Source organism: Peromyscus maniculatus, chromosome 7, assembly GCF_049852395.1.
Source record: "Peromyscus maniculatus bairdii isolate BWxNUB_F1_BW_parent chromosome 7, HU_Pman_BW_mat_3.1, whole genome shotgun sequence".
Taxonomy (NCBI): Eukaryota; Metazoa; Chordata; class Mammalia; order Rodentia; family Cricetidae; genus Peromyscus; species Peromyscus maniculatus.
In genome coordinates this window covers 104,640,256-104,666,720 of record NC_134858.1, presented here as the reverse complement: position 1 = coordinate 104,666,720, position 26,465 = coordinate 104,640,256, and the positions used below count along the sequence as shown (strand labels likewise).

General features: G+C 54.3%; 2 protein-coding genes across 8 annotated transcripts in view; both read left to right on the top strand.

The window, feature by feature from the left end:
- Tex264 (testis expressed 264, ER-phagy receptor) overlaps positions 1 to 12,806 on the top strand; it is a 29,384-nt gene extending 16,578 nt beyond the window's left edge. For 3 of the 6 annotated variants that reach the window (XM_042281582.2, XM_076575458.1, XM_042281584.2), the window contains exons 5-6: positions 8,904 to 9,072; positions 12,252 to 12,806. In XM_042281582.2, coding sequence (XP_042137516.1) covers positions 8,904 to 9,072; positions 12,252 to 12,529 — 447 coding nt within the window. In that variant the 3' untranslated portion in view covers positions 12,530 to 12,806. The remainder of the gene's footprint in view (positions 1 to 8,903; positions 9,073 to 12,251) is intronic. The other 3 variants (XM_042281586.2, XM_042281585.2, XM_042281583.2) reach the window with 1 other exon arrangement.
- A 2,672-nt stretch (positions 12,807 to 15,478) lies between these two features.
- Grm2 (glutamate metabotropic receptor 2) lies at positions 15,479 to 26,401 on the top strand. 2 transcript variants are annotated; one of them, XM_042281580.2, is made up of 7 exons: positions 15,479 to 15,546; positions 16,555 to 16,779; positions 17,117 to 17,702; positions 20,086 to 20,923; positions 22,874 to 23,949; positions 25,452 to 25,632; positions 25,843 to 26,401. In XM_042281580.2, exons 3-7 carry the CDS (start codon positions 17,253 to 17,255, stop codon positions 25,914 to 25,916), a joined length of 2,619 nt encoding a protein of 872 aa, XP_042137514.1. In that variant the 5' UTR covers positions 15,479 to 15,546; positions 16,555 to 16,779; positions 17,117 to 17,252; the 3' UTR covers positions 25,917 to 26,401. The 2 variants fall into 2 exon arrangements, with proteins under 2 accessions (XP_042137514.1, XP_006978443.1); XM_006978381.3 differs by lacking the exon at positions 16,555 to 16,779 and having other exon boundaries at positions 15,488 to 15,546.
- Positions 26,402 to 26,465: the final 64 nt, after the last annotated feature.

Genomic DNA, 26,465 nt, shown 5'->3' with positions numbered 1-26,465 from the left:
TGTAGACGTCCCAGCACGCCATGGTGCTTCATTGACGTGCAAGGGAGGAGGAGACCATTCCTTAAGTCCCAGACAGGCTTCTTGCAGCTACAGGAGGAAACTGAACCTCCTTAAAATTATAAGACCACAGAAGAGGTGTTCAAGTGTGAGCCTAGGACAGTAGGCAAAGACCCCCCTCTCCCCGCCCCCCACAATTCACCTCAGGCTAGAACCAGCCTTTTTACGTGTCCAAGGAAGACTTGGGCACATGTGGCGTGCAGGACTGAATGGTGAAAGTGGGGATTCCGGGTATGGTATTGTGTATGAAAGGTCCCTAGCATGGGCTGTGGCTCATGACTGGGGACATGAGTAGTCGATCATCGGGATCATTGAGGGGATTAGACTGACCAAGCCACCTTACTACCCTACCCCATGATTAACTCCCCTTCAGCAAGGTCTAGAATATTTTCATAAACCCCTTCTAGGGTCTTTTATATCCAGGAGTTTCCAGGGGAAGGATCTTGTTTAAAAAAAAAAAATTGCTTAAGCATCTTCTCTCAAGTTTAAAGAAACAGGGTCTTATTATTCACACGATGGCTGGTGGTAGGCAGCCCCCATAAATCAGACAGGGTTCTTTCACTCTAGTGTTGGAAAGAGCTGTAGGAGGAGTTGCCGGAAAAGATGGTTTCTGTGGAGGGGGCCACAAGGGCCAAGTCCTGGGACCGCTTTGTTGACTGGGGTTGGTCTAACAGGGGCTTGGAGTCATACTTCTCACACTGCTCTGGGGTGGGAAGGAACTATAAAGGCGGTGCTGAGGTGTACCCTGTGGCTGGCAGCTTGGACCCTTCTTGTTTCAACTGTAATTGTTATGCTCAGGGCTCTTTAACCCAGTTGAGGTCTTAGCCTTTTGTCTGGGAGAGGGCTTCCGAGGCTCAGCTGTTTTGCACACTTGTGTAGTAGCTGAGGTGAACCGCTGGGAAGGTCCCTCCACCCCTGCCAGATGTGTGATGAGTCTGGATTGGAGGATGCTGTGTGGCTGCAGTGTAAGTTGGAGGGACGGGTACCAGGTTGCTTTCAGAAGAGGCATTTGTTCCTGAAGAAGCATCATTCTAGTAGAAACTGGAACTCAATGAAGGCTTGAGGAGCTTCAGGTTGGAGGTCTGTCCGGGGTGCAGGTAACTGAACTCTTAAGTGGTGGGTGATAGTTTGGCCAGCTAGGATCTAAGGAGCAGGGCACAGCAAGGTGCCTGTGGGAGTGAGTCAGCCTGATGAGCGGATGAAGCCTATAGCAGCCTGTTCAGAAACTTGGCTCTGCCCACTCTGAACCCTGTGTTTGTGTCCTCTCAGCCTGCTTTATCAGCTGTGAGGGAGTTAGGGGATGGGGCTGGGTCCAGAACACTAGTGGAGGTCTGTTAGGCCCTGGCTGTGGGAATCCAGATGAGGAAGCCCCAGGGGAAATTTGAGATCTGGTCACATCTCTCACTCCTTGGCTGCCATCTTGGCCCAGCTAACATGATCGAGTTCCAAGCTCTTTATTTTAATAAGGAGTGCTGGGCTACTGTAGGGCTCGACATGGAGAATGTACTTAGCATACCAGGCCATTGCCTTCCCAGCACCAAAATTCAAAGGGTAAGGTGGAGGCCCTCTTGACATCTCAGCTTAGTCTCTTATTCAGCAATTAATTGCTGAACCTTCCTTTGGATGGCACTGTTCTGAGCATGGGGATTAGTTAGAAGATAATCACAGGGGTCTTAATTAAAGCAAGTGTGCCTGAATAGTTGGCAAAAGCCTAGAGAAGGGGAGGTTACCTAAGGTCAAGGGATGAAGTAGTGGGTGAAGCCAGGCGTGAGTGGAGGTGGAACCAAGAAGCAAAAGACTTGTGAATTTGGGCTGTACTTGGAACGGTGCCATGGTGGGCCTGAGATGACAGCAACATGCACCAGCTTGACACTCAGTCCCCAGCACTGGTTGTTAGCGTTGGAGCCTGAGGCTGCTGGTCTGTCTTCCCATTTTCCCAGCAGGCACTCATTAATGGTGGCCTTGCAGCTGCTCTGGGCACAGGAAGCAGCTGCTCCAGGCACCTTATTGGGCCTGATGTCCTCACCCCTCTTGAGGTTGAGGCTGCTGCATTCCCAGGCTTCTGTCACTGGGTCTCTAGAGCAGGTTACATGGCACAGTTACAGCCTGCTAATTGGGCTGCTCCAGCATGGAGACAAGGCACTTGTAGTCCAGGACATAGGATTAGGTGACAAGCCCCTAGACTCTAGAGTCGTTCCCATTACCTCATTGAGAGCTTAGCCATGTCTGAGAGTATGGGGGAGGGACAGGCTCACTGGAAACGGCACAGGCAGCCGTAGTAAGGACAGGCAGTGTTATCTAGGTGGGAAGGCATGTCCAGAAGAGACATTAGAATCCACTGAGACTAGAGGGCCCAGGAGGAGTACCAGAGTTTATGGTCAAAAGATCTGCCTGGGTCCTGCAAATACCAGGGAGCCACAGATAGTATCTGAGTATCTGCCATCATGCCAAGGGTATGTCATCTGAGTGACAGTGTCCAGGCCGGGCTTCAGAGCAGGAGATGTGAGTGCTGGGAGATGAGAAGGAAGACCGGAGGCCATAGCCAAACTCAGGGGAAGAAACAGAACTCAGCTGAGAGAGTAGTGACTGCTTGTTCCTAGATGCTCCAAGCCAAAAACTGTAACAGAAGACCTTCTCACATGCAAAGGCATTCCTCAGGGAACTGTTGCTGGAGATTGAGATATATGGAGACCCATGGGGTACTAGACCTTTCTCCTTGAGGCTCTCTGGATTCGCCTCTTCTTTCTCCCTCCCCTAGGACTGAAAGCACAAAGCCAGCCTTTGCTGGGGTGGCATGGGAACCACCACTCTCGAAATACCAGCTTGCGTATTGTAAGCTTGGCATCTCTGTAGGACCCTAGGGGCTGAGGCTGTCTGAGTGGTACTGTTTGGTTGAACCATCACCAGTTCAGAGAGGATACCTTTCCTAAGCAGGTGGGACTTACCAAGGAAGAGAGAACTTCTCCAGAAAGCTTGGGTTTGGGATTAGGGAGTAGAAAGGATTCTGAGAAGGGAACTTTTTCATAGAACAGATTGAGTGTTCCCTTTGATGACACCCTCAGATAAGAGGCTACATGTCTAATAAAACGGGTAGAAAGGACATCCCTGAGAGGTGGAGAAGGGGTCCAAGTGCCATTTGGAACTGGGAAATTCAGGGCTACCTCCCCCTCCCCCCATTTTCTCTCTATCCCGCTTTCAGGTGCTTGGCTTCATGACTCCATCTGCACTGGGCAGCCTTCCTGCTGCTGAATAACCAGTCAGCAGCACTTTTACCAGCTCACGAGCCAGGCAGGGATCAGGGTTCTCGACTACATAGACACTGCAGAGTGGCTGAATCTTTGAGGATGGGTAGATTGTGTAAGCTCTGGTAGGAGGGGTATCATCAGGAACATCCAGTTTGGAAGGTAGAGCCATGGCATCCTGTGGCTGGCCCACCCAGAGCTCTGGCTGAATGCCCATGGGCTACTGCTCACTTCAAGATCCCTAGCCCTCTGCTCTTTCCATGAGGACCCTAGAGCAGGGCTGAACTAGGGTTTCATATTGTCCATCTATGCCTTGGAGAAAGGGAAGGCTAGACTTGGCTGCAAGCCCCAGGCTTCCCTGTCTGTCCAGGGACCAGAATGTATGAGGACCTATGTCCCAGGTACCTGCTTCCAGGGAATCATCATTTCTCTGCTCCTCAGTCCCCAGCAGTCCTGATACCTGACTGCTGCTGAGCCCCCCTCCATGAGCCACCTAGGACGCTAGGGCCTGGGTAGCACCAGGGAGATGAGCAGAAGTGTAAATTGTGTGGCGAGCTGCCGGCTCTGAGGTGAAAATGAAAAGTTCAGTCAACAGCGGCAGTAGGCACAGCAGGCTGGGGTGCCAGGCACAGCACCCCACCTCCCTCCTCGCTCCTTCACACCCCCCTCCCTGCAGTCTTCCCCAGGCTCCTTCCCAGGTCTGGCCTGCCTGCCTTGCTCCTTTGTCATCCCTGCTATTTGGGGGCTCCCAGGCTGGCCCTGGGCTAAGCCTGATTCTGCGAAGGTCTTGACTTCTTGCTTCTGTTGTGTTTCTCTAATTTGTTGACTGGCACACAAAGAAGTGGGCTGTCCTTGAGTGAACGTGGTGTTTGCTGATGTTTATGGTAGGCCTGTCCATCATCCGTTCTTTTGTGGTTTCCACATATGCAGTGCCTTGTCTTCAAACAATAGTGCTTTTGTTAGGGGCTGGAGAGATGGCTCAGTGGGTAAGAGCACTGGCTGCTCTATAGGAGGACCCGGGTTCAATTCCCAGCACCCACATGACAGCTCCCAACTGTCTGTAATTCAAGTTCTGCACTCATAAAAATATGCAGGTCAAACACCAATGCACAATAGTGCTTTTGTTTTTCCTAGTTCCTCACTTCTCTTGAAATTATCTGTTCTTCTTTGACTTTATAATTGGAGACACTGAGGCCCAGAGAAAAACCACCTTCTTGTCAGGAGCTTAGGCTCAGATTCTAGATCCTTGTGTGGGGCTGTCCGTACCACTTCTGATGCTTCCTCCCTCCCTGACTGCCTTCTTGGCTTGCACTTTTCAAGGCTTTGGGTAGAGGTAGGGTAGAGTGAGGAGGGCCAGGGAGGGAAGGGAAGAAGGTACTCAAACCCTTCACTTGGCTTTCTCTGCTCTCATCGGGGTTCCTCAGGACTTGACACAGGTTCAGGTTCTGGGGCAGAAGCTGCTGTGCAGTCTGGTGGAGATTGTGGGAGGGGGAAAGGGAGGGGAGGGAGAAGCTGACGGAGTTCCTGGACAGAATAATAACAATGTGCTGTATTCTAGCTGCGGCCTCCCTGCCGTGCCTCCCCTAAGCACTTTGCACATGCAGTGCAGACCGGCTGCCTGAGGGACCCCCAGGGTCTGAGCCCCCGCTTGTGAGGACCTCTGTGTGCAGGCGGGAGCCTATCGATGTCCTTGTAATTAAAAATGAGCATGCCTCACTTCCCCCAGCGAGGAGAAGCTTCCACCTCGGGTGGGTTGCAGCAGCTGCTGGCTGGCTGTGTGACTGCCTGTTTGTCCAGCCTGGTACAGAGGGGTGAGTGTGACTGGGCAGCCAAGGGTGAGCAAAGAGGTAAGGAGGATGCATCAGGCAGAACTCACTTCTTTATGGGCCTGGAGCTTAGGCAAGAGATGTGTGACCCAGGCCTTGACTTGCACCCACGGCCTCTTCATTGGGGCATTTGCCACCTAGCTCTAAGTAGATCTAGTCCCTGAGCAGCCTGGAGGTGGGATTCCCCTTGAGTTTCCAGCCTGACCCCACTGCTTCTGTTTCTTGCCCTTCCACACTGCTAGCTGAAGTCAATACAGATGTTCTGAGAGCAAAACAAAATATTCAGATCCTCTCTCTTACCTCCCTTATCCCTGAATTCAGAAAGATCTACTTGTGTGTCCTGAGAGGAAACCTTAGCCCATCATACCAGCCCAGCTCCTTGTGGGAGCCCTGGGTAGTATGGGCAGACACTTGCCCCTATCCAAGAGATAGGCTTAGCCTGAGGTGAAGAGTAAGTTCCCAAGGTGGCTGAGATACCCTCAAGATGGTAGCCTTGTGCAAGGTGGTGAGGTGCTCCCAGTACTTTGGGGTAGGTAGTTCATGTTAGTAGAGGGTAGAGTAATAGTGCGGGATACGCTGAAATCTCCCTTTCTTATTTCCGATTCCGGCAGGCGTGTGTGTGTGTGTGTGTGTGTGTGTGTGTGTGTGTGTGTGTGTGTGTGTGTGTGTGAATGAGCTGCCCTAGGGTTGGAGTTTGTCAGATGACCGCTAGTCGAATGGCCAGGAAAGATTTCTCTGTCTTGGCCTTGCTTCCACCTACTTTTAGTTTCTTGGGCTGACAGGGACTTCAGGTCTATCTGGGCTCCCTTTCCCAGCAGTACTAGGCTCTTGTGGCATTGAGCTGGTGTCCTTGGCCATTGGCAGTCTGCTCTCCAAGGGCTCCCTGGGGCTAGCTGAGGGAGAGGCAGCTGGCCTCACCTTCCTCCAATGATTTTCCAATATTTTCTGGCTCGTCAACATGCTGTTTGGGCAGCAACTCCTGCTGGGTATTGAGGACCCAGAAGCCAGCCCATGGCTACCCTCTTTTTCCCTGGAGGCTGCACCTGTCTAGCAAGGAAAAGGTTTATTCTTCCTGCCGGATCACTCAGGGACAGGGCACATGCTGGTTCTGCCCCCTTGCTCTTTTATCCCCTGGTCCCATTAGACTCACCCCTGCTTGGTGAGCAGAGCACAGAGGGGAGAGTGGTCTCCCATGAAGGACGACAGGGGCTGCTGTAGGCCCCCTCCTTGCCTGAGGCTCAGGTAGAAGTTTTACCCCTTTGCCTTCTTCTGCGCCTCCTTTCCTGCTCCTGAGTCTGAATTTTGACAGGACCCAGTATGTGTTATAATGATTTGGGGTTGAGCAAGCTATGGGATTTTTAATTAGCTTTATGCTTTCCTCCAGTAGGGAGGACCAGGGCCTGTTAGATAGCAAAGGGTGGACCGCTGCTGAATTCAGGTCTGACGCAGGCCTGGACAGTTAGTGTTTTGCTCCCTGTGTAGGAGGCTGCGAAGAGGTAGGGGTGCAGAGAACTGTAGCCAGGCCACAGTTTGCTCTCCATCCCCTGTCTCCCCCTTCTCTCTGTTCTCCCGATGGCTTTGAGATGAAGGCGATGGCAAGGATGGAGGATGCAGTTTCCATGGTAACAGGCTGTCCACAGCCAGGCAACTTCAGAGCTGGGCTCTCCGGAGGAGGCAGATGCGCAAAGCAGCCACAGAGCTGCCTGCCAGTGAGGGGGCTGGCAGAACAGGTGGCACAGGGTGGCTGTCTGGTGCTGCCCACCCTGATGCCCAGCCTAGGAGAGAGGGTGGAAAGAGCACTACCCCCTCTTCTCTATTACTGTCAGACTCTTCCAGAAAGAAAGGGTGGGAGGTAGCCTGAGTTTGGTAAGGGTCAAGACTGGGGTAAGAGCTTCATTGTAATGTAATCTCTGGATGGACGTAGACTTGACTCCTGTTCTTGAGATGGCCGTTGGTCATTCTGATGCTGCCAGTTGGACCTCTCAAATGCTCAGTCTGATGATGTTGGTGAATGTCATGTTCTGACTGTATCTGGGGGCTGCTTTTTAACCACTAAGGAAGGAACTGGACCTTCTTCCGGGAGCCCCCATGGCTTTGGCAGCCTGGCCCAGTTTGTTGAATGGAGCACAGGTTTAGCAGATAACCTGTCCTCAGGTGCTGGCTTTGGAAGAGTCCCAGAGCCTGGTAGCTCCTACATTTGACAGTTATGATCCGTCACTTCCCTGACAGTACATTGTCATCAGGCTTCTCCTGAGGACTGGGCCTTCAGCAAGCATGTCTAGAAACAAAGGCAGCCATCAAGAACAAAACAAAAAGCTAAAATGGTATCTATAGAGATGACATGAGACTGGATATGGAGGAGGCCTGGAGAGCAATCAGATTGGCATGAAAGATTGAAGTTAAAACTAGTCAAAGTAATGACTCTGTTTGACTGACCTTAGAAGCATCAGGGTTAGGGTGTTTCACTCTGTGTTTGGGTGCATGCATACTCAGGAGGAAAGGCTTTGCCTGGATTACTTGTGGAGATTGAATGTGAGCTGCCACTAACCTAGGCTGGGGCACCTACCTCCACCTGGCCTCCTGGATATACTCTCTCTCTAGCTGGCACTGAGGGCCCTAGCTAGGTCCTTCTTTCAGACTTCTTATCCTTTCTTTTCCCCCTCCATGGGCTCTTTTTAATTGGAGGAGGTTCCTCAACCCTTGGGCTGGCCAGGCAGGCGAACAAGTGGAGTCCTGGAGTGGCTTCTCTGAACCAGGCGATAAGTCTCTCATTACTGTTAAGTGGAAGGCTCATTTTAGAGCTCACGGTGAGAGCCTGGCAGGTGCTATAAATAGGCATGTTGTGAAGGTTGGCGGGTGAACAGTGACAGGGCAGGGGCCTCACAGTTGTCTTGGTGGGTAATTGTGCCCCATCACAGGAAAGGGAGGGCAGACTCTAGATCGAGAGACACTTGCTCCCTGTTCTGGTGGTTCCCGCCTGCCTCAGGCATATGTCTGCTGCTTTGATGCACTAGGGGCTAAGAAATACTGGTCTGTGTCCAGGCAAAGGGGAATGGAGTGCCTGTCGGCACTTGGGGCCCTAGAAGCTGATGCTTTAGCCCATTAGGTAATAATATTCAGTGCCACCTCATGTCCTATCTACCCTCCAGCTCAGATTCTGCTTCTTCCTCCTTTGGCAGAAACCCCGGCCTCAGGTGTAAGGAAGTACAGGAGCCACATTTGATTAGTTTCAGAGTTTGACAAACCTAGCCATGGGAATGTGGTAAAAGCAGTTTGTAATCGTAGTAATATGTCTATAGACAGGGGCGGAGGCCCCAGCTTTAGGGGCACTGATCTCACCCGGTATTTCTGTGTCAGTCAGCATTGTCCAGGGGAGAGGGGGATCAGGCCACAAAGTTCTAGCATAAAAAATGAGATAGGTCAGATCTTGGCTTGGGTGCCTAAGGCCATAGTCCTATCTTGTGAGGCCAGCTACTTAGTCCTAGACACTCACATAGGTTAGCAGAGCCAGGCTCTTGGGATGTTTTAGCATCTGACTTGGAATGCTGATCTGAGGATTCTGTCATTAGACCACTGCTCCTGAAGTGTAGGGGCCTGCTCTTGGAGGGCTCCTCATGTGCCTCCTTCAGTAGGGGTGAGACGTGGAAGAGATGGGGATGGAATGCACAGCTAGCTCCTCCAGAAGGAACAGGCTGTGGACAGCTCCCAGGGTTCCCTCCCATGGGACAAGCTGGTCAGGGCCCTGTAGTGCTTATACCACATTGTGCAACACTGGTAGGAGCGGAAGCTGTGTGCTCACCCTCGGCTGGAGATCTACCAGCAAGACCAGATCCACTTCATGTGCCCACTGGCACGGCAAGGAGATTTCTACGTGCCGGAGGTGAAGGAGACAGAACGGAAATGTCGGGGGCTTGTGGAGGCCAGTGACACCCCGATGGATGGCACAGGTACCGGAGGTGGGGGAACAGGGTGGCCCTGCCTGGAGTCCCTCTTCTTCTGTACAGCTGAGGACACAGCGGAGGAGGCTCCTCTGTCTAAGGAGCTGGCCTTGTAGGTAGAGTCTCCTTGGCAAAGGAGCAAAGGTGATCCCTTACATCAGCATCCACATGCAGACTTGCCTGTTCTCAGACATGTGTATCCACATAAATGTGGATTCCCACATGTTCTCCAGGTAACAAGACCCTGTCTGAATTCCTTTCAGATGCAATAGTAATTCTTACCGTCCTAGGCAGATGGGTGGACGGCGTCTGGGTGGGGTTTATCTGGAAGTGAGACTGAACTAGGTCTAAAGGTAAGAAAGGAAGCAAGGTGTTCCCGTCTCCAGTGTGAGCTCCTTCTAGAGCTCTTGCCACCAGAGCCAGCCCGTGCCGGTAGCTAGAATGCCCTGGGCTCAGGCCCACCAGCCATTTGCCTGGTTCCAACACCCTGCCATGATCTTGTATGACACTCAACGGGCAAGGAACCCTGTTGGTCACATGCCGGGTAATCCTAGGGGCCCCAACTTTTGGCTGTTCTGTTATGGGACTCAGAAATTCTAGGGGTGATAATGGCCGTGGGGAACGGAACTGTCCCTCTCTTTACTTCCCTGCGAGTCTTTCTGCCCATCCAGTCCTCAGCAGCCAAGGTCACTCTAGAGAGACATGTGTTGGCAGGGGCTGATGCAGGGAGGGTACTGGGAGGCAGTCTCTTCTCCCTTGGGGCTTGTGTCCAACATAGTTAACTTCATCTGCCACTTAATTACCTCCATGGGGTACTGCTCCCTTCTGTTTGATAGTGCCCGGCAGATACTCTTTGTGCCCCTACTGTGGGCACTGGACATTGCACAAGGTCAGTGAGCCCAGGCAGCCCCCAGAGTCGAAAGGAGCAGTGCCTTGACCTTCCTACAACCTTACTCTGCTTCCTGCCTCCTTGGCCCACCCACCCAGTCCCCTTCCCTCCCAAACACTGCCTGCCAGGAGTGTTAAAGGACGGCTTGGCACTCACTCCATACAGCTGGCTGCAGCCACAGCTCCCACACCCCTGAGGTCCTTGGCCTGTCCTCCCCACCAGTCTGCCCGCCTACTCCCTACTGTGGGTGCTGTGGGATCTGCCCACTTCTGACAGAGGCTGTCCTGACTCCCGGGGCAGCCACTCTCCAGGTGCATGCCACTTACACAGCAATGCATGGTGGGTGCCTGGCCACCCAAGGCTTGGCCTGCCCTCCTTGCCTCCCTGCTGGGGCCCTGACTTGGACTGGGAGGTGAAAGGGGGTGATTAGCTGCCTTGTGCCTGTTATTACATTGATGTATTATTTAGCTCCACAGAAGCGATGAATATTTGATCTCCTTGCATTGGCTGTTGGCAGAGGAAGAGGGAGGAACTGGGTGAAGGTGGTAGCTTTGCATCCCCTGCCTGACAGCCCTGGGAATTCAGGTGCTCCTTTGCTTTGTCTGGGATCCTCTTTCAAGGGACACAGGCTCGACAAAGGGACCTGCCTCCTTTTGTAGGGCTGTAGGGATACCACTGCCCTGCCTTGAAGAGTTCCTTTGTAAGTAGTGTCCATCTGTTCCCAGCAGCTGTCTTCACCTGATGTTCTGAGCCTGGGCTGGAGGAAGCACTCCTGGACTCTGTCTTCTGATCACTCTTAGCCCAGGAGTGGGAAGGGAAGAGGCTGGTCCCTATACCCAAGGGTCTTGGGTGAGCCATTAGGTGGGTGGGTAGATAGAACTTGACAGTAATGGGGTCAGGGAGAAACTACCCCCTCCTTTATGCCTTTCAGACCTGCAGCCCTTGGGACACTGATATCAATGTGAGCGAGTGAAGAACTAGAGTCCTGCCCAGGGTCAAGGGACCCATAACTCAGCACTCTTCTGGCATGCTACTGTGGGAGCCATACCAAAGGCCCCAGAGAAAGGAGAGCCCAGGGCCAGCATGCTGTCTTACACTTCCAGGGCTCACCTCACCTTTGTTAGTAGGGCCTAGAAGGCAGGATAGGTTGGTGAGCAGTCCCTCGCATTGCTTCCCCTCACTACCCTAGGCCCCAGCTGGAGGCTCAAGGACAACTCTAGACCAATGCAAATACCAAGAAGTCCCCAGCTGCTCCTGGCTCAGGACCTTATTACCATGGAGACAGGAGCTGGGTGAGCTAGCCCACCCTCACCTTCCATGATGTGTAACAGCTTTGACAGCTGTGCCTCTCTACTTGATGACATGTTGGCCATCTCCCAATCTGCAGTCCTGCACACAGTCGGCCTGGGCTCTTTGTTCCTCCTTACTGTCTTCCACCTGCATTCAGTGCCTCTGATCCAGTCGGGGCCAAGGGGTTGCACCTGGACAGGGCATACAAAGGACCGCTTACTTGGAGGATATACAAGGAGTAGAAGGGGCAGATTAAAAAGCATCAGTGGTTGGAGTGGGGACATGGTGGGTAAGGGTTCCCCTGGGTTCACTCAGGCATATGAGGAGAAAATCTTTAATAATGTTTCATCCTAGCACTCTCCTTCCTTTTGACTGGGTAAGTGTTTCTCGGGATTTCTTCATCCTCTTGTTTTAGCCCCTCCTTTACGTGGGGGTACAGTGTGGTTAGGGGAAGGAGCCAGCTGATGGCCTGAATATCACTGCTCCTTGGGGAGGCCTATGTAGGGGCATGGACTGGAGAGTAGTTCTCTTGGTCCTTTCTTCAGCCCTTCTGCCTCACGGGCAATGTCCTGGACAAACCATTCCCAAGCCTGAAAATGAATGGTGGAGAAGACACTATTCGGGCCTCCTTTGTTCTCCCCTCAGCTCCTCACCCTCGGGCTGAGTGGCCCTTAATGGATGTGGGGGTAGGGGTCAGTGGCTTTGTGAAAGTGCAGGGAACGGGAGCTAATTTAGGGCAGGGAGAGAAGTGTGCAGCCAGCTGCTCCTCTCTCGGCTCCCTCTTCCACCCTGCAAACTCCCTTGGCTCTATCAGTGCTGCCCCAGTCAGAGCAGAGGGCAGAGGGCAGCTGGAATGGGCCTCCTAAGACAGGGTGGCTATATTATTCATGAGTGGACTACGCATGCTCAGTTCCTGAGCTGGTGGTAGAGCCCTTGTCCTGACCTGAAGGAGGTACCGTTGAGAATCTGTGGTCGTTGGCTAACCAGTGCTCCCTTGTCCTGGCCACAGGAGCTGACACAAGTGACACAAGTTCTGTGAGCCTGGAGGTGCGCCCTGGCAGCCGGGAGACCTCAGCCGCCACACTGTCTCCCGGGGCGAGCAACCGTGGCTGGGATGATGGCGACGACCGCAGCGAGCACAGCTACAGTGAATCGGGTGCCAGCGGCTCGTCTTTTGAGGAGCTGGACCTGGAGGGCGAGGGGCCCTTGGGGGAACCCCGACTGAGCCCTGAGGCCAAGCTGGGGACTCCTCGGGAGCTCAGCACCCCTGAGAGGGGTGAGGAGTAGCCCCAAGCCCTCAGCCCTCTCGTGGTGCATTTGCTAAGGGACTGAGCAAACTCTCCAGCCCCCCTTTTTCCTTAACCTGCCCAGCTTGGGCTGGGGGTACCAGGGCCTGAGTTCTCCTACCCCAAGCCTAAACCTCCTCACTGCCCTTTTGGCTCCCAGGGCCGAAGGAGCCAGAGACTGTTATCTGCACCGGCCTCCTGGGCTGCCAACTTTTTGCAGACTCATTGGAGCTTCCAGAACCCAGAATAAAGTGAATTACTTTCTTGTTTCACCTGGATTTGAGTTGTGCGTTTGTTTGTTCTAGCGTGGGGAGTGTTCGTGTATAGCTGGGATTAGGCAGGGGCACCCAAACCCAAGAGAAGGAACATGACTGAGCACTCTGATCAGAGGGACGTGGAGGCCCTGCAGCCCCTCTTGTGTCACCCCAGTGGAGGGTCACCCTGCACTGCAGTAGCCTTGGGGGGTCTCCTGCTGCTGGGCAGCAGGTCTCAGGAGTAGGCAACTCACAGGCTCTGTGCCCAGAGATGCCTTTGTGTCTGTGGCGTCAGAGTGCCTGTGCTCATGCTGGGACTGTCTCAGCAGGTGACACCCTCGCTGGGCCTGGCCCGCCAGCACCTTCGTTCCTGGGCATGTGGATGTATGCCATGGGTGAGGCTGTGCCCATGTGAGCTTCAGGATGTGACTGTGGTTGGACATGGCTGGACATGTGTGTGGATGGCTGTGTGGCTATGCATGTATGTTGCTGTTCCTTCTGTTTATATGATTGCATTTATATTATAAACATATATGTGAGGCTAGCTAGATGGAAGCATTTATGTGGACGTTGTATATAGACAGCTGGGTGTGCCTGTGTGTATGGTTGTGTGTTTATGTGTAAAATTGTGTGTTTTACTGTGTCTCCATGTATAGAGCTATGAGTGTAGCTGTGTGTCCGTGACTACAACTGTGTTGGGGTGGGAACGTTTGTATGGCGGTGTATCCGTATGTGTGTATGACTGTGGCTATGTGGCCGAGTCTCTATGTGCAGTTGTATGTGTATGTATATATGCAGGTCTGGGGGAGCTGTCCACATGTATGGTTATGGCTACGTTCATATTTGTATAACTGTGTACATGAGTACAGCTGTGTCTGCTTGGTGAAATGTGTCCTTGTCTGTGTGCCCAGCCAGGAGCGGTGGCTACAAGGCTGAGTGTTGTCCTTCATCTTGTGCTGCAGTGGATATTGCAGCTTGCTTGCTGCAGGCCATGTGATGGGCTTGTGCGGCTTTTGTGTCCGCCAACATCTGTGTAGAAGGCCCTGTGTCTTTGGTGAGGCTGCCTTGGTGAGTGGGCTGGAGGTATGGCTGGGACCTCTCTGCAGTTCCTCACCTCAGCACCCTCCTGCTGTCAACCCCTCTGCTCCCAGAGCCTGGCCCATCACTCACTCACCCCAGGGAGCAGTCTCTCGAGCCAGCGAAAGGGTGAGAGCAGCCGGTGGCAGAGCTGGATCTGGAGGACGGCGTGTCTGTCTTCCCAGCTTTGACAGCTCTGAGGCCTCACCCTGCTGCTACCGTGTCTCCCATTAGTGGTTGGGCTGGTTTGGGTGTGATGTGTCTGTTTTGTTTAAAAGCTGTGTTCTCTACAGAGCAAAGGGGCATCCAGTTGCTGTGTCCAGGAAAAGGGCCCATCTTTGCCATCCCCCTCCCCCAGATGCCACGTGCCCATGTAGGGAGCGATGCCTAACGGGTCTGGGCATGGCATTTCGTCAGCATGTATCTGAGCCGGCCTGGCTTCCACTGACACCTGTAGAGGTCAGGTCAGCGCTAGAGGGTTGGGTGGGGGTGCCGTGTGCCCCAGTGCCTGTTGGGGTGTGCAGATGCTGGGGCCAGACAGGACAAGCTCAGAGGCCAAATCCGAGCACAGACCTCCCCAGATCCTTCAGCACAGCCTGGCACTACAGAGCTTATCCACCACCCCCTACCCAGGGGTGTCCTTCCCCATCCTGCTGTGGGAGGGAAGAGTCAAGAGCATCTTCTCAGAGCTGTCCTCCCTCTGCTCAGGCTCCTGCTCAGGCTCCAGCTCCTACGCAGCAGCAGCCAGTTCTCCGAGCCTTTCCTCAGCCACCTCCCCTTCCAACCCCCCTCCCCCCCTCCCTGCCCTTCTCACCCCTAACCTGGGCCCATCAGGTCCCTCAGGGTTAATTCCAGTCCTTGGCCCTGAATGAAGCCCCTCTACCCCCATGGCCCGATACCCCTACAGTAAATGCCCTTCGCACATAGGAGCAGAGATTCACGGGGGAGGGGCAGCAGCTTTAAAGGTCATCTACAGGAAGAGGAGGCCCCATCCTCTGACCTCCCCCTCCTCCTAATCTTTTCTTCCTAGTGACTCAGGCCTTAGGTCTCACATGGGGCCTGTCTACTGTGCAGACTGAGCTGCCGTCACCGGGTGGAGAGAATGGTTGAGAACACAGCCAAGTGCCCCACCTGCCTCCTGTGTACGTACCCCTCTACCTACGCTCCAGGGTTAGCGCTCAACCCCAGGGTCCACCTCTTACTCTGTGGCATATGGGAACCCATAACACCGTGCTCGCTGTGCTGGCTCAGTGACCTTCCCAGGCCAGTGCCTCACACCCTGGTCCTGCCCGGTCCCAGTCTGAGCGAGGGGCAGAGGGGGCTGAGCGGCACCTGCTCCAGCGCAGAGTGGGAGCGCCCGAGGATTCAGCACCACACGGTGGACAGCTCCAGGCCCTGCGGATCTGTCAAGAGCGGGATCTGCTGAAGCTGCTGGAGGCGCTGGGCTAGGAACCCCGGAGAGGTCCGGCAAAGCGGGAGGTGCAGGCCGAATTGGGGCGGGGTGGGGGGGCAGGGGGAGGACCAGGAGTCCGGAGGAACGGAGGAGGGGCTGGGGGCGGGCCGGGGCCGGGGGCGGGGCAGGCCGCGATTGAAAGCGGCAGGGCGGGCGGGCGGGCGGAGAGCGCAGAGCCAGCGAGAGAGGCTGCAAGCGGGAACCGGAGCCCCGCGCCAGAGCTGGGCGCGCCAGGTAGGGTTAGCCTGTGATGCCGCGGTCACTGCCAACCTTTTTAGCCCTGATCCCACATCCCGGGGCCCCGCGGGTCCTCGAGTTCTGGAGCACCCGGGCCGATGCGTCCAGACAGCGCTTTCTGGGAGCTCCGGGAAGCGGGAAGACCGTCCCGGGCACCCCGCCTTTCTTCCCAAGAGAACGCACGCCCTGCATCGCGCTTCCCAGTTCCTCCTGCTCCAGCGTCCTCTGGTCCTTCTTTCTGTCTGTGCCTCTGTCTTTGTCTCAGCCTCTCAGGTTCGCTTGCCCTCTCAGATTTTTCTGGTCCTGCCCCTCAGCTGGACTCCCAGGTTCTGCCCCGTTCCCTGCCTCAGCTTCCATCAGGGCCTCCCCTGGGTTTCTGCCCCCTCTGTGTTAGTCTTTCTCCTGTTTGCCTGCCTGAGCTGCTTCTTTGGGGTCCTCACAGGCCCCTAGTTCCCCTGCCCCGGCACAAGCAGAAGACTAGCCCAGTGAGCAGCTTTGGTCTCTGTGGCCAGGACGGGGGTCCTTGAACTAGTTGATGTCCTCTTAAGCTGTAGTTTCCTTTCCAATCCCGAGGAAAGATGTGTCCCTCTCCCCCAGTCTGCGTGATCTCAAGAGCCTGCCTGTGTGGGGTTAATACAGGGTGGATGAGTAGGTACAGATGACAGGATGCGGGCTAAAGAGGAGGGGAGGGGGAACTCTAATGTCCGTCAAAGGCTGAGAAGGGGAAGGCTGGGAATGATATCTGCTGGGCTTGGAGTGAGTGAAGAAACGGAGACACCAAGTCTCCAGCGGCTTCCCATGCAAAGCTTGGGCACCCACAGCTCAGCTCCATCATTGTTCAGAGATCTCACCAGGTTAATTGTCCCCCACCTGTGACACACATATATCCACATCTCTTTACTCTGTGGACTTAAGACATTTCATTGCATGGCACCTTCTCTGGGGCCAGTCCCTCCACCTTGCTGTCTCACTGGGCTGAGGGTTTTCCATTTCTTTTTCATTTAGGAGACTTTGGGGACTGGCCCTTTAAGAACCAGAGTCTAGGACCCTAGGCGTTCACCTGGGCTTCTGTTTCTCGTGGGCTGGAAACTGTCCCATAGAGCCTCTTCCCTCCCTGTGGTGGGTCTTCCGAAGCCCCTGCTCTGCAAATCCGAGGCTCAGGATGGGAGCTGGATCCCTGAGTGTGTAACTGCCATGGCCTCAGCTACTTCTGAATGGATCTCCTAGGAGGTTAGTGTAGGCCCCTCTGGTTTATGTAGGATTTGGCAATGCTGGATCCCCTGCCCTCTGCCTGGGCCCCCAGTCCCACCCTCCCTGCCCTCTGCTGAGTTTGGTAGGGACACGGAGCCCATCTCTAGCCAAGACGATGGCAAAGCTGAGAGACAGACCTATGGGGGTAGCCTGGGAGCTTCTCAGAATAATGAGTGACATCACTGTCCTCATGACCCCTGAGTACCTGGGAAGGGGATGTGGGGAGGAACAGAGTCAGAGGGGAAGCTGGAAACAAAGGGGGGCGGCCACTCTCTGGTTCTACTCTTCCCTGTTGTCGGTCTCTATCTCTCTGCAGGAGCTGGGCCCCTTCTCATCTCTCTCCGTGTCTGTCCTTTCCTGGCCCCTGTTTCCTCCTCTCTTTGCCTTTGCTGAGTCTACCCTCATCCCTTGAAGACCCTGCTCTGCTGGACCTAGCCATCCCCTCTGGGGCCATGGGATCACTGTTTGGGTTTCTGGTACTGCTGCTGCTGTGGGGTGCTGTGGCAGAGGGCCCGGCCAAGAAGGTGCTGACCCTGGAGGGGGACCTGGTACTGGGTGGGCTGTTCCCAGTGCACCAGAAAGGTGGCCCCGCAGAGGAGTGTGGTCCTGTTAACGAGCACCGTGGCATACAGCGCCTAGAGGCCATGCTTTTCGCACTGGACCGCATCAACCGCGACCCCCACCTGCTGCCCGGTGTGCGCTTGGGTGCGCACATCCTCGACAGCTGCTCCAAGGATACACACGCCCTGGAGCAGGCGCTGGACTTTGTGCGTGCCTCACTCAGCCGTGGTGCTGATGGCTCACGCCACATTTGTCCTGATGGTTCCTACGCCACCCACAGCGATGCTCCGACAGCCATCACCGGTGTCATTGGGGGCTCCTACAGTGATGTCTCCATCCAGGTACGTGGAAATCGCCCCAGTGAGTATTAGGAAGGGAGGCCTGAAAGGGAGATCCAGCGTTCCTGATGAGCAGGGACTTCCTGGATTGGAAGGATACAAGGATCATCCTTTCAGTGGTTTCTTACAAAAGGGCAAGAAAGTTCCCCTGGCCATATAATAGGGTCTGTTTCTAGAGATTCCGTAAGAGAAACTCCTCTTGGGAAAGGAGAGAAAACAGAAGCATACTGTCACACACACACACACACACACACACACACACACACACACACACACACCTGATATTAAATGTCCCAAAGGGTTACTAGGCAGCCGCTGAAGTCAGCCTCAGTATTGAATCCTGGCTCCCATTATACTGATTGCACGACTTTGGACAGGTTCTTTCTTTTTTCTATGTCTCAGCTTCCTCTTTATAAAATAAGATTAATAACACACTCTACTTTTAGGTTTGTAGTGGAAATTTCATGAGATGACGAGTGTATCATGGTGCCTAGCGGGTCACAAGGGCATAGTCAATATAAGCTGCTATCAGTATTAATCAGTATTTAAAACAGGTTCAGGGGGAAGCAGGTCATAAATCAATGTGGTAACCAAAAGGAAGTATGAAATCAGGGCGCTCCAGCTAGTCGGCCAGATCCTTTCTATTTGGATTTGACAGTGTAGACAGAAGCCTGGAGCGGCCAAAGAAACAAGGTGCGGGGAGGAGGGGGGGGGAGGAGCCAGGGGGAAGAGAGGTTGGGTGAGAGTGAGTGGGGAGGGCAGTCTAAGATCTTCAGGTGATGCAGAATTTGAGGGAGGGGAAGGCTGGGGAGCCCACCACCACCACTCATTCTTCCACAAGGGGTCAGCAGAGGGTGCCCCTGCTAGGCTTCAGCTGCGGATCCAGCCGACTTGCCCACTGCACTCTGGACTGCGCGCTGGCCTCACTTGGCTGCTTTGGCCTAACTGGGATCTTCCCCCTTCCTGACCGGGTCTCCTCACCGATGTCCTCTCCTGTCTGTGTCCAGTGCAGGTGCAGAGAGATCAGAGCAGAACTGGAATCAGGGCTGGGGACTATCTGGGGACCTTGGTGACAGCCTCGGTTTCCTTCGGTCATTGCCATTGTCAGGGTTTAGACCCCTGACCTGGGATGATTGTGTAGGAGAAATGAAGCAGAGTCAGGACCTGGTGGAACCTGTCCTGCTAACCCCAGCTGCTGGAGACGTTAGTGCTGCTTGGACAGGTGTGGCTATGCCAGCACCTATATCTGTTGCGCGGCTTTGACACGGAGGGGCGGGCAGCCTCCTATGGCTGTCTTCAGGGCACCCTGGGGTGCTTTACCAGTAACCCCCCTTCCCACCGTTTTCTCCAGGGCCCCATGCACGTGTCTCCAGAAGCATAGTCGCCTCCTTGCCATCCTGAGCCTCCTTTCTCTAGCAGGGCCCATCTTCCAGAGTCAGCTGCTTTTTTCTCCTGCCCTGGCCAGCAGAGTCCAACCTTCAGGCCTTAGATCACGCTGGTCCCTGAATGACTGCTCCCCCATTCCAGCCCCCCCCCTATTCCAGCCCCTCTACCTTCCACATGCTTCTGTCAGTCTCCACATGCTAGAACCAAAGGCTCCACACAGGTTAATTTCAACGGCTCAGCAACTTGTGATTCAAGCCCGAGAACCTGAGGCTCAGGGAGATTTCTACTAGAGGGGTACGGAGGGAGAAAATGGGAGGAGACACTTGAGCTGTAGACCATTTGAGAGCTCACATCCCAATTCCAGGGTCTTAGCCCTCTCCTGTAGGATGTGTGCTTCTGTTTATCCACCATCTACCAAGCTCTCGGATGAACCCCATTCTCATGGCCATAGGGACCAAAGCTTGAGAAATGGGGTGTCAGGCAGTCAGTAGTAGAGCAGGAAACCTTGTTCATTTTCAGCTTAGATACCCAGTTGCGACCAACTTGGGCTTCCTGGGCCATGGACCCTTAGATCTAGGCCTTTCTTTCTGGGGTGACATTTCTCCATCCTCCCATGAGAATTGGCACTAAAAAGGGGGGGCTACCTGCCCCAAACAATGAGAGACGTTGGCATCTTTGAGTATCCCAGATGCTGCACACTGTCTCTCTATAGTGGTGCAGCCGAGTGCTAACCTCTCTCTGCCCCAGGCCTTCCTTGGTTCCCCTGCCTTGTATCTGGTTCAGGTACAGCTCATGGCCCTGGGTGTTCTCCCTCTCAGTCCTTGGGGAGGAGAGGAAGTCTCAATCCCTAGGCAGAAGACACACCAAGTTCAGACTCATAGATAGGGAACCCTCAGAGGTGACCTGTGGGCACTTGGTCCCAAGATTCTGTAGGCGTGGGGACTGACTTAGTGCTTGTTTAAATTGCTCTCTGACCTTTACCCTCTCTAACCTTGCCCAGGTGGCCAATCTCCTGCGGCTGTTTCAGATCCCACAGATCAGCTATGCCTCCACGAGTGCCAAGCTGAGTGACAAGTCCCGATATGATTACTTTGCTCGCACTGTGCCCCCAGACTTCTTCCAAGCCAAGGCCATGGCCGAGATACTCCGCTTTTTCAACTGGACATACGTGTCTACGGTGGCGTCTGAGGGTGACTATGGTGAGACGGGCATTGAGGCCTTTGAGCTGGAGGCCCGTGCCCGAAACATCTGCGTGGCCACTTCGGAGAAGGTGGGCCGTGCCATGAGCCGGGCAGCCTTCGAGGGCGTGGTACGAGCCCTGCTGCAGAAGCCCAGTGCCCGGGTCGCTGTGCTCTTCACCCGGTCCGAGGATGCCCGTGAGCTGCTTGCAGCCACCCAGCGCCTCAACGCCAGCTTCATCTGGGTGGCCAGCGATGGCTGGGGGGCCCTGGAGAGTGTGGTGGCAGGCCGCGAAGGGGCCGCGGAGGGTGCCATCACCATTGAGCTGGCCTCCTATCCCATCAGTGACTTTGCCTCCTACTTCCAGAGCTTGGATCCCTGGAACAACAGTCGGAACCCCTGGTTCCGGGAGTTCTGGGAGGAGAGGTTCCAATGCAGCTTCCGGCAGCGCGACTGCGCAGCCCACTCTCTTCGGGCCGTGCCCTTCGAACAGGAGTCCAAGATCATGTTTGTGGTCAATGCGGTGTATGCCATGGCCCATGCTCTGCACAACATGCACCGTGCCCTCTGCCCCAACACCACCCACCTCTGTGACGCCATGAGACCTGTCAACGGGCGCCGCCTCTACAAAGACTTCGTGCTCAATGTCAAGTTTGATGGTAATAGTGCTGGCCGGTGTCTGTTAGCCTGCTGGCCTTCCGGTTCCACTTCTTGCCAAGGAGACATAGGATGCTTACAAGGAATTAATCAGGGTCTGTGTACGTTAGGATAAAGGGACAATAAGCAGAGGACCCCAGCTGGAGTCAGGACTGAGGTTCCACTTTTTGAGACTCTTCTAGAAAGTGGAATCTGGCCTGGTCCTGACTCTAGGATCCCTGCCTACTGCTTGGACATTACCCTCTAGCTATCGGCTCTTTATCTTTCCAGGGGAACACAAGCAATTCTTAGGCAGAGTGAGAGTCCAAATCAGGATAGATTGAGGGTGAACCATAGGGAAGACACCCTATATAGGTGAAACTTCTATTATTAATCTTGATGGATTTTGTAAACGTGATTTTTTTTCCTTTGGATATGGTCATGCTATATCACCTAGGCTTACCTCAAACTCACTGTATAACCCAGGATAGCTGCAGACTCAAGGCAATTCTCCTACCTCAGCCTCCCAAGTGTTGGAATTTAGGTGTGCACCATCACACCAGTCCTAATTTTGATTTTTCTACTCAAAGTAACCAAAGTGCTCTCAAAGCAGAAGTTGAGGTTCCAGTTTTAAGGAGAGCAAGAGCCACAGAACCACTAGGCCTGGCTTCAGGAAGAATCTTTGGGGCACTGTGGGGGAAGCTGCCAGGACAGACAGAGCATAGATTCACTGGTCAAGACTTAGACCAAGTGGACAATTGTCTGCAGCATCCTGGTGGTGAAAAGGCTATTTCTGGGACCTCTGTGGCTACAAAATCTGAGGGTGCTGATCCCTTATCTAAAAAGCAATAGAATTTTCCAATAGCCTTCACTCATCTTCCTGTTGCATCCATGTTCCAGGAATCCAACTTAGGTCATTAGGCTGGATTGCAAGCCCATTTATTTGCTGAGCCATCCCACCAGCTCATAACCGAACGTTTAAAATAAATGTTTTGGCCAGGTGTGATGCCTCATGCCTGTCATCCCAGCGCCAGTGGGCGGCACGAGGGGATGTCTGTGAACTCAAGGCCAGCTGGGCTGCAGAGTGAGACTCTCGAAAAACAAAAGATATATCGATTGTTTTTTCCCTCTGGTTTGGAGCTGGCTAGCTCTGTTGCTGTGGAACCTGTGTGGAGCGTGATTCCACTAAGATCAACACCCAGAGCTATGGTAGGGTCAGGTAGGGGGTTCGTGCGAGTCTGGGGTCTCGTGGAGCTGATGTTGGAGCTGTTGCTGGGCTTGGGCATAATTTGTGGTTGTGTAGGGTTAGATTGTGAGAACATGGAGTCTAGGTGGAAGAAGCAGGGGCTGGGCGGGTGAAACTTGAATCCAGTCACTACTGCTCACTCAGCATATGAGGCCTTCAGCATCTCATATGCTGGCTGGAACCCTGATTTCTCACTGGGCTCAAGGGTGGCTGTAGTCCTGCCTCCTAAGCCTGGCTGAGTGACAGGAGGTTGTTAGGGGACAGAGAGTGGCAGTGGCCATCCTGTGGAAGGCTCTGGTTTCAGGTGGCCACTGAGGTTGTGATTCAGTTTGCAATGGACCAGTTAGGACCGACTAGGGCTAGAATGGGTGTGGCAGCTAGAGACCCGGTTTCGCTTTGGGATCTCTGTTAAGTGTTTGGGCAAGAGCTATGTTGTATGTTGTGATAAAGTTAGAATCTGAAGACTGAAGTCGAAGATTGGGTTTGGCAAGTCGTAAGAGGATTGGTACAAGCCCATATGGGGCTTAGGGTGGTGAGAGCTGAGGTCTGATGTTGGAGTCTAGGGTCGTAGTTTGTTATAAAACGCCTTAGCCGGGGTTGAAACGGGCTTCAGTGTTGGAAAGAGGTAGCCTAGCTCTGGAGTTCAGGTTCCAGCTGAGCGTGAAGGTTGGGGTCACATCCGAGTAACCCACCCAGTCTAACCTCTTCCTTCTCTCCTCCATCCCAGCCCCCTTCCGCCCAGCGGATACTCACAACGAGGTCCGCTTTGACAGCTTTGGGGATGGTATTGGCCGCTACAACATCTTCACCTATCTGCGGGCGGGCAGTGGGCGCTATCGCTACCAGAAGGTAGGCTACTGGGCAGAAGGTCTGAGCCTGGACACTAGCCTCATCCCATGGGCCTCCGCATCAGCCGGCCCCCTGCCTGCCTCTCGCTGTAGTGAGCCCTGCCTTCAGAATGAGGTGAAGAGCGTGCAGCCAGGTGAGGTCTGCTGTTGGCTCTGCATCCCCTGTCAGCCCTACGAGTACCGGCTGGACGAGTTCACCTGTGCTGACTGTGGTCTGGGCTACTGGCCTAATGCCAGTCTGACTGGCTGCTTTGAGCTGCCCCAGGAGTATATTCGCTGGGGTGATGCCTGGGCAGTGGGACCTGTCACCATTGCCTGCCTAGGTGCCCTGGCCACCCTCTTTGTGTTGGGTGTCTTCGTGAGGCATAATGCTACACCCGTGGTCAAGGCCTCTGGTCGAGAGCTCTGCTACATTCTGCTGGGAGGCGTCTTCCTCTGCTACTGTATGACCTTCATCTTCATTGCCAAGCCTTCCACGGCAGTGTGTACCTTACGGCGCCTCGGTTTGGGCACGGCCTTCTCTGTCTGCTACTCAGCCCTCCTCACCAAGACCAATCGCATTGCTCGAATCTTCGGCGGGGCCCGGGAGGGTGCCCAGCGGCCTCGCTTCATCAGCCCCGCCTCACAGGTGGCCATCTGCCTGGCACTTATCTCGGGCCAGCTGCTCATTGTTGCTGCCTGGCTGGTGGTGGAGGCACCAGGCATCGGCAAGGAGACAGCCCCCGAGCGGCGAGAAGTAGTGACGTTGCGCTGTAACCACCGTGATGCAAGCATGCTCGGCTCCCTGGCTTACAACGTGCTCCTCATCGCTCTCTGCACGCTCTATGCCTTCAAGACCCGAAAGTGCCCGGAGAACTTCAATGAAGCCAAGTTCATTGGCTTCACCATGTACACCACCTGCATCATCTGGCTGGCTTTCCTTCCCATCTTCTATGTCACCTCCAGTGATTATCGGGTGAGCCATCTGTTGCAAAAGTAGAAGGGGGGAGCACTGGACCCACTCTCTCCTGACATCTCGTTCTATCTGCTGTTAACTCTAAGGTTTCAAGAAGTCAAATGGACCCCGATGAAAAGTTTAAGGGAGAAAGAAAGCTTGGAGAAATGTCCAGGGAGGTGGGGACTCGCGGAGGGGGCGGGCGGTTGGTGGTCAGGTGTCAGGACTCTGATGCTCCTCCCTAACCTGGGAGAGGCTGGGGTTGCAGAAATATGCTCCAGAGAGTGCAGACTCTGCCTTGTTCCATTTAGGGGTCACCTGGAGTTGGAGAAGGGGGTGGTCAACAAATGAAGAAAGGCAGAGGGTGGGGGGGGAGGAGCTGCTGGAAGAGGGCTGAGAAACGTTAACATAGGTGACAACCAGGCTCCAGTTGGTGGCTTTCAAGCAAATAGTTCCAACTGTCTCAAAGGGGTGTCCTCAGCTCCAACCGGCAACAGCTACTTCAGATGAGATGGCTTGGGAAGGTCTCTCTGAGGAGGAAGCAGGTGAGCTGAGCTCTGAATAATGAGAGGATCATCTTGGCTAATCCTCATGACTCAAATTCCACAGCTCCCCTGTTTCACTGATGAAGTAGAGATTCAGGGAGAGTCAGTCCCAGGCTCCATCACTCAGCTTGGGAGTCCAGAACAGGGGTCTAAACTGATGGTCCGAACAGTGAAAGGAACTGGGAAATTGTGGCAAAAGCCCTGGCGTGGGCCCTTTCCCGAGACAGAGGTGTGGTGGCGCCCTGCTGGGGGCGGGGGACTGCTGGGGGCGGGGGATTGCTGGGCTCGGCTGCTCTGCCTGCACCTGCTGGGCCACCTGCTTGGGTAGTGGAGGCCAAGGCTGGGGAGGGAATCTGCTCTGACTCAGCCTGCATTTGCATATGATTTGCATTTGCATGCCTCTCATAGGCAGCTAAAGACTCACCAGAGGTGCACAGTAGTCAACCATGCGTGTATACACTTGTGCACAATCACACATGCCTGCATACATGAAGATGCATACACATTCCCTTATGCATCTACAGGTGTTTGCACACACGTCCTGGCACACATAGAACATACCCAAATCTTGTCCACACAGACATGCCTCCCCTCCCACAAACACTTGCACATACTCCTCTGCATACTCACTACCACACACATACACCCACACTGATATGCATGCATCTACACGAACGTACTCCATACCTGCACCCCTTGCATGCGTACATCCCTATGCATACATGCACCCTTTCATGTCCACAGTACAGCTAGAATCCTGGTGCACCTTGGAAAATGATTAACGGCGCGCGGGGGGGGGGGGGGGGGCCTCTGACACTGGGCTCGTTATCATCCTTCCTTAAGGCTTGGCCAAAGGACCGTTCGGTGGATGCTTGCTAGTTTTCTCAGCCTCGGTCGAGGGAGGGGTCATGGGCCCAGGCCCAGGCATTTGGAACATCCTCCTTGACCTGTGCCTGCTCACTCACTCACCCCTCACAGGTACAGACCACCACCATGTGCGTGTCGGTCAGCCTCAGCGGCTCTGTGGTGCTCGGCTGCCTCTTTGCACCCAAGCTGCACATCATCCTTTTCCAGCCACAGAAGAACGTGGTGAGCCACCGGGCACCTACCAGCCGCTTTGGAAGCACCGCCCCCAGGGCCAGCGCCAACCTTGGTCAAGGTTAGCATCCTCGACCCTCCCTCCTGGGTTCCCTTTCCTGCCCAGCTCCCAGGCGTGAGGTCCGCTCCCCGGGACTTCATGCTGAGATCCCTTGTCTGGGAATGGGATCCTCTTAAGATAACAGTGGATACAGCGAGAGGCATGGTGGACAGCCCTCCTCCTCTTGCCGCCTCCTGGGGTCAGTCCCAACCTCTGGTTACCTTTCCCTAGGGTCTGGATCCCAGTTTGTACCTACCGTTTGCAACGGCCGTGAGGTGGTAGACTCAACAACATCGTCGCTCTGAAGACCCCACACTCCTGCCCTGACAATGGCTGCCCCGAACCCAGTGTAAACCCTCTTCCACGGCCAGGAGGAAGTTAGCTGGAGCACTGCAATAACCCCCACCCCAGGCCCGCCCCCAGAGCCACTGACCCACCTACTGATTCATTCCCCAGCCCTGTAGGTAAGAAGCCAGGGTCCTGAGCCGGAAAGCCTCTGCGATGGCCACCAACTCTCCTTGTAGCTATGCCCCATGTTTGCCAGGCCTGGGACTCCGAGGGGAGAGCAGGATCGACTGTGCTCTAGACCAGTGTGGCTGAGGATGGCAGGCCAACCCCATCAGCAAAGGTGCTTCCAGTCCAGCCCCGGCCCAGGCCTTTTTAATTTTTTATAAGTTACTCTGGGATGGAGAGGATGGCTGTCGTGGGGATCATCCCCTCCCCGCCCTCCCCGGTAATTTGTCTCGTGGTTTATTTTGTATTATCTGTAAATAAAGTATCTTTATTTAAACTTTTTTTTTTTTTTTAAATTTCATAGACAGGGTCTCATGTATACCAGGCTGGCCTCACACTTG

What these genes read in the sequence shown, in the direction of transcription:
- Grm2 (XM_042281580.2), top strand. Translation starts at nt 17,253, where the DNA reads ATGGGATCACTGTTTGGGTTTCTGGTACTGCTGCTGCTGTGGGGTGCT. An exon ending in ACAGTGATGTCTCCATCCAG is followed by an intron (nt 17,703 to 20,085) that starts GTACGTGGAAAT and finishes AACCTTGCCCAG; the next exon opens with GTGGCCAATCTCCTGCGGCT. An exon ending in GCTCAATGTCAAGTTTGATG is followed by an intron (nt 20,924 to 22,873) that starts GTAATAGTGCTG and finishes CCTCCATCCCAG; the next exon opens with CCCCCTTCCGCCCAGCGGAT.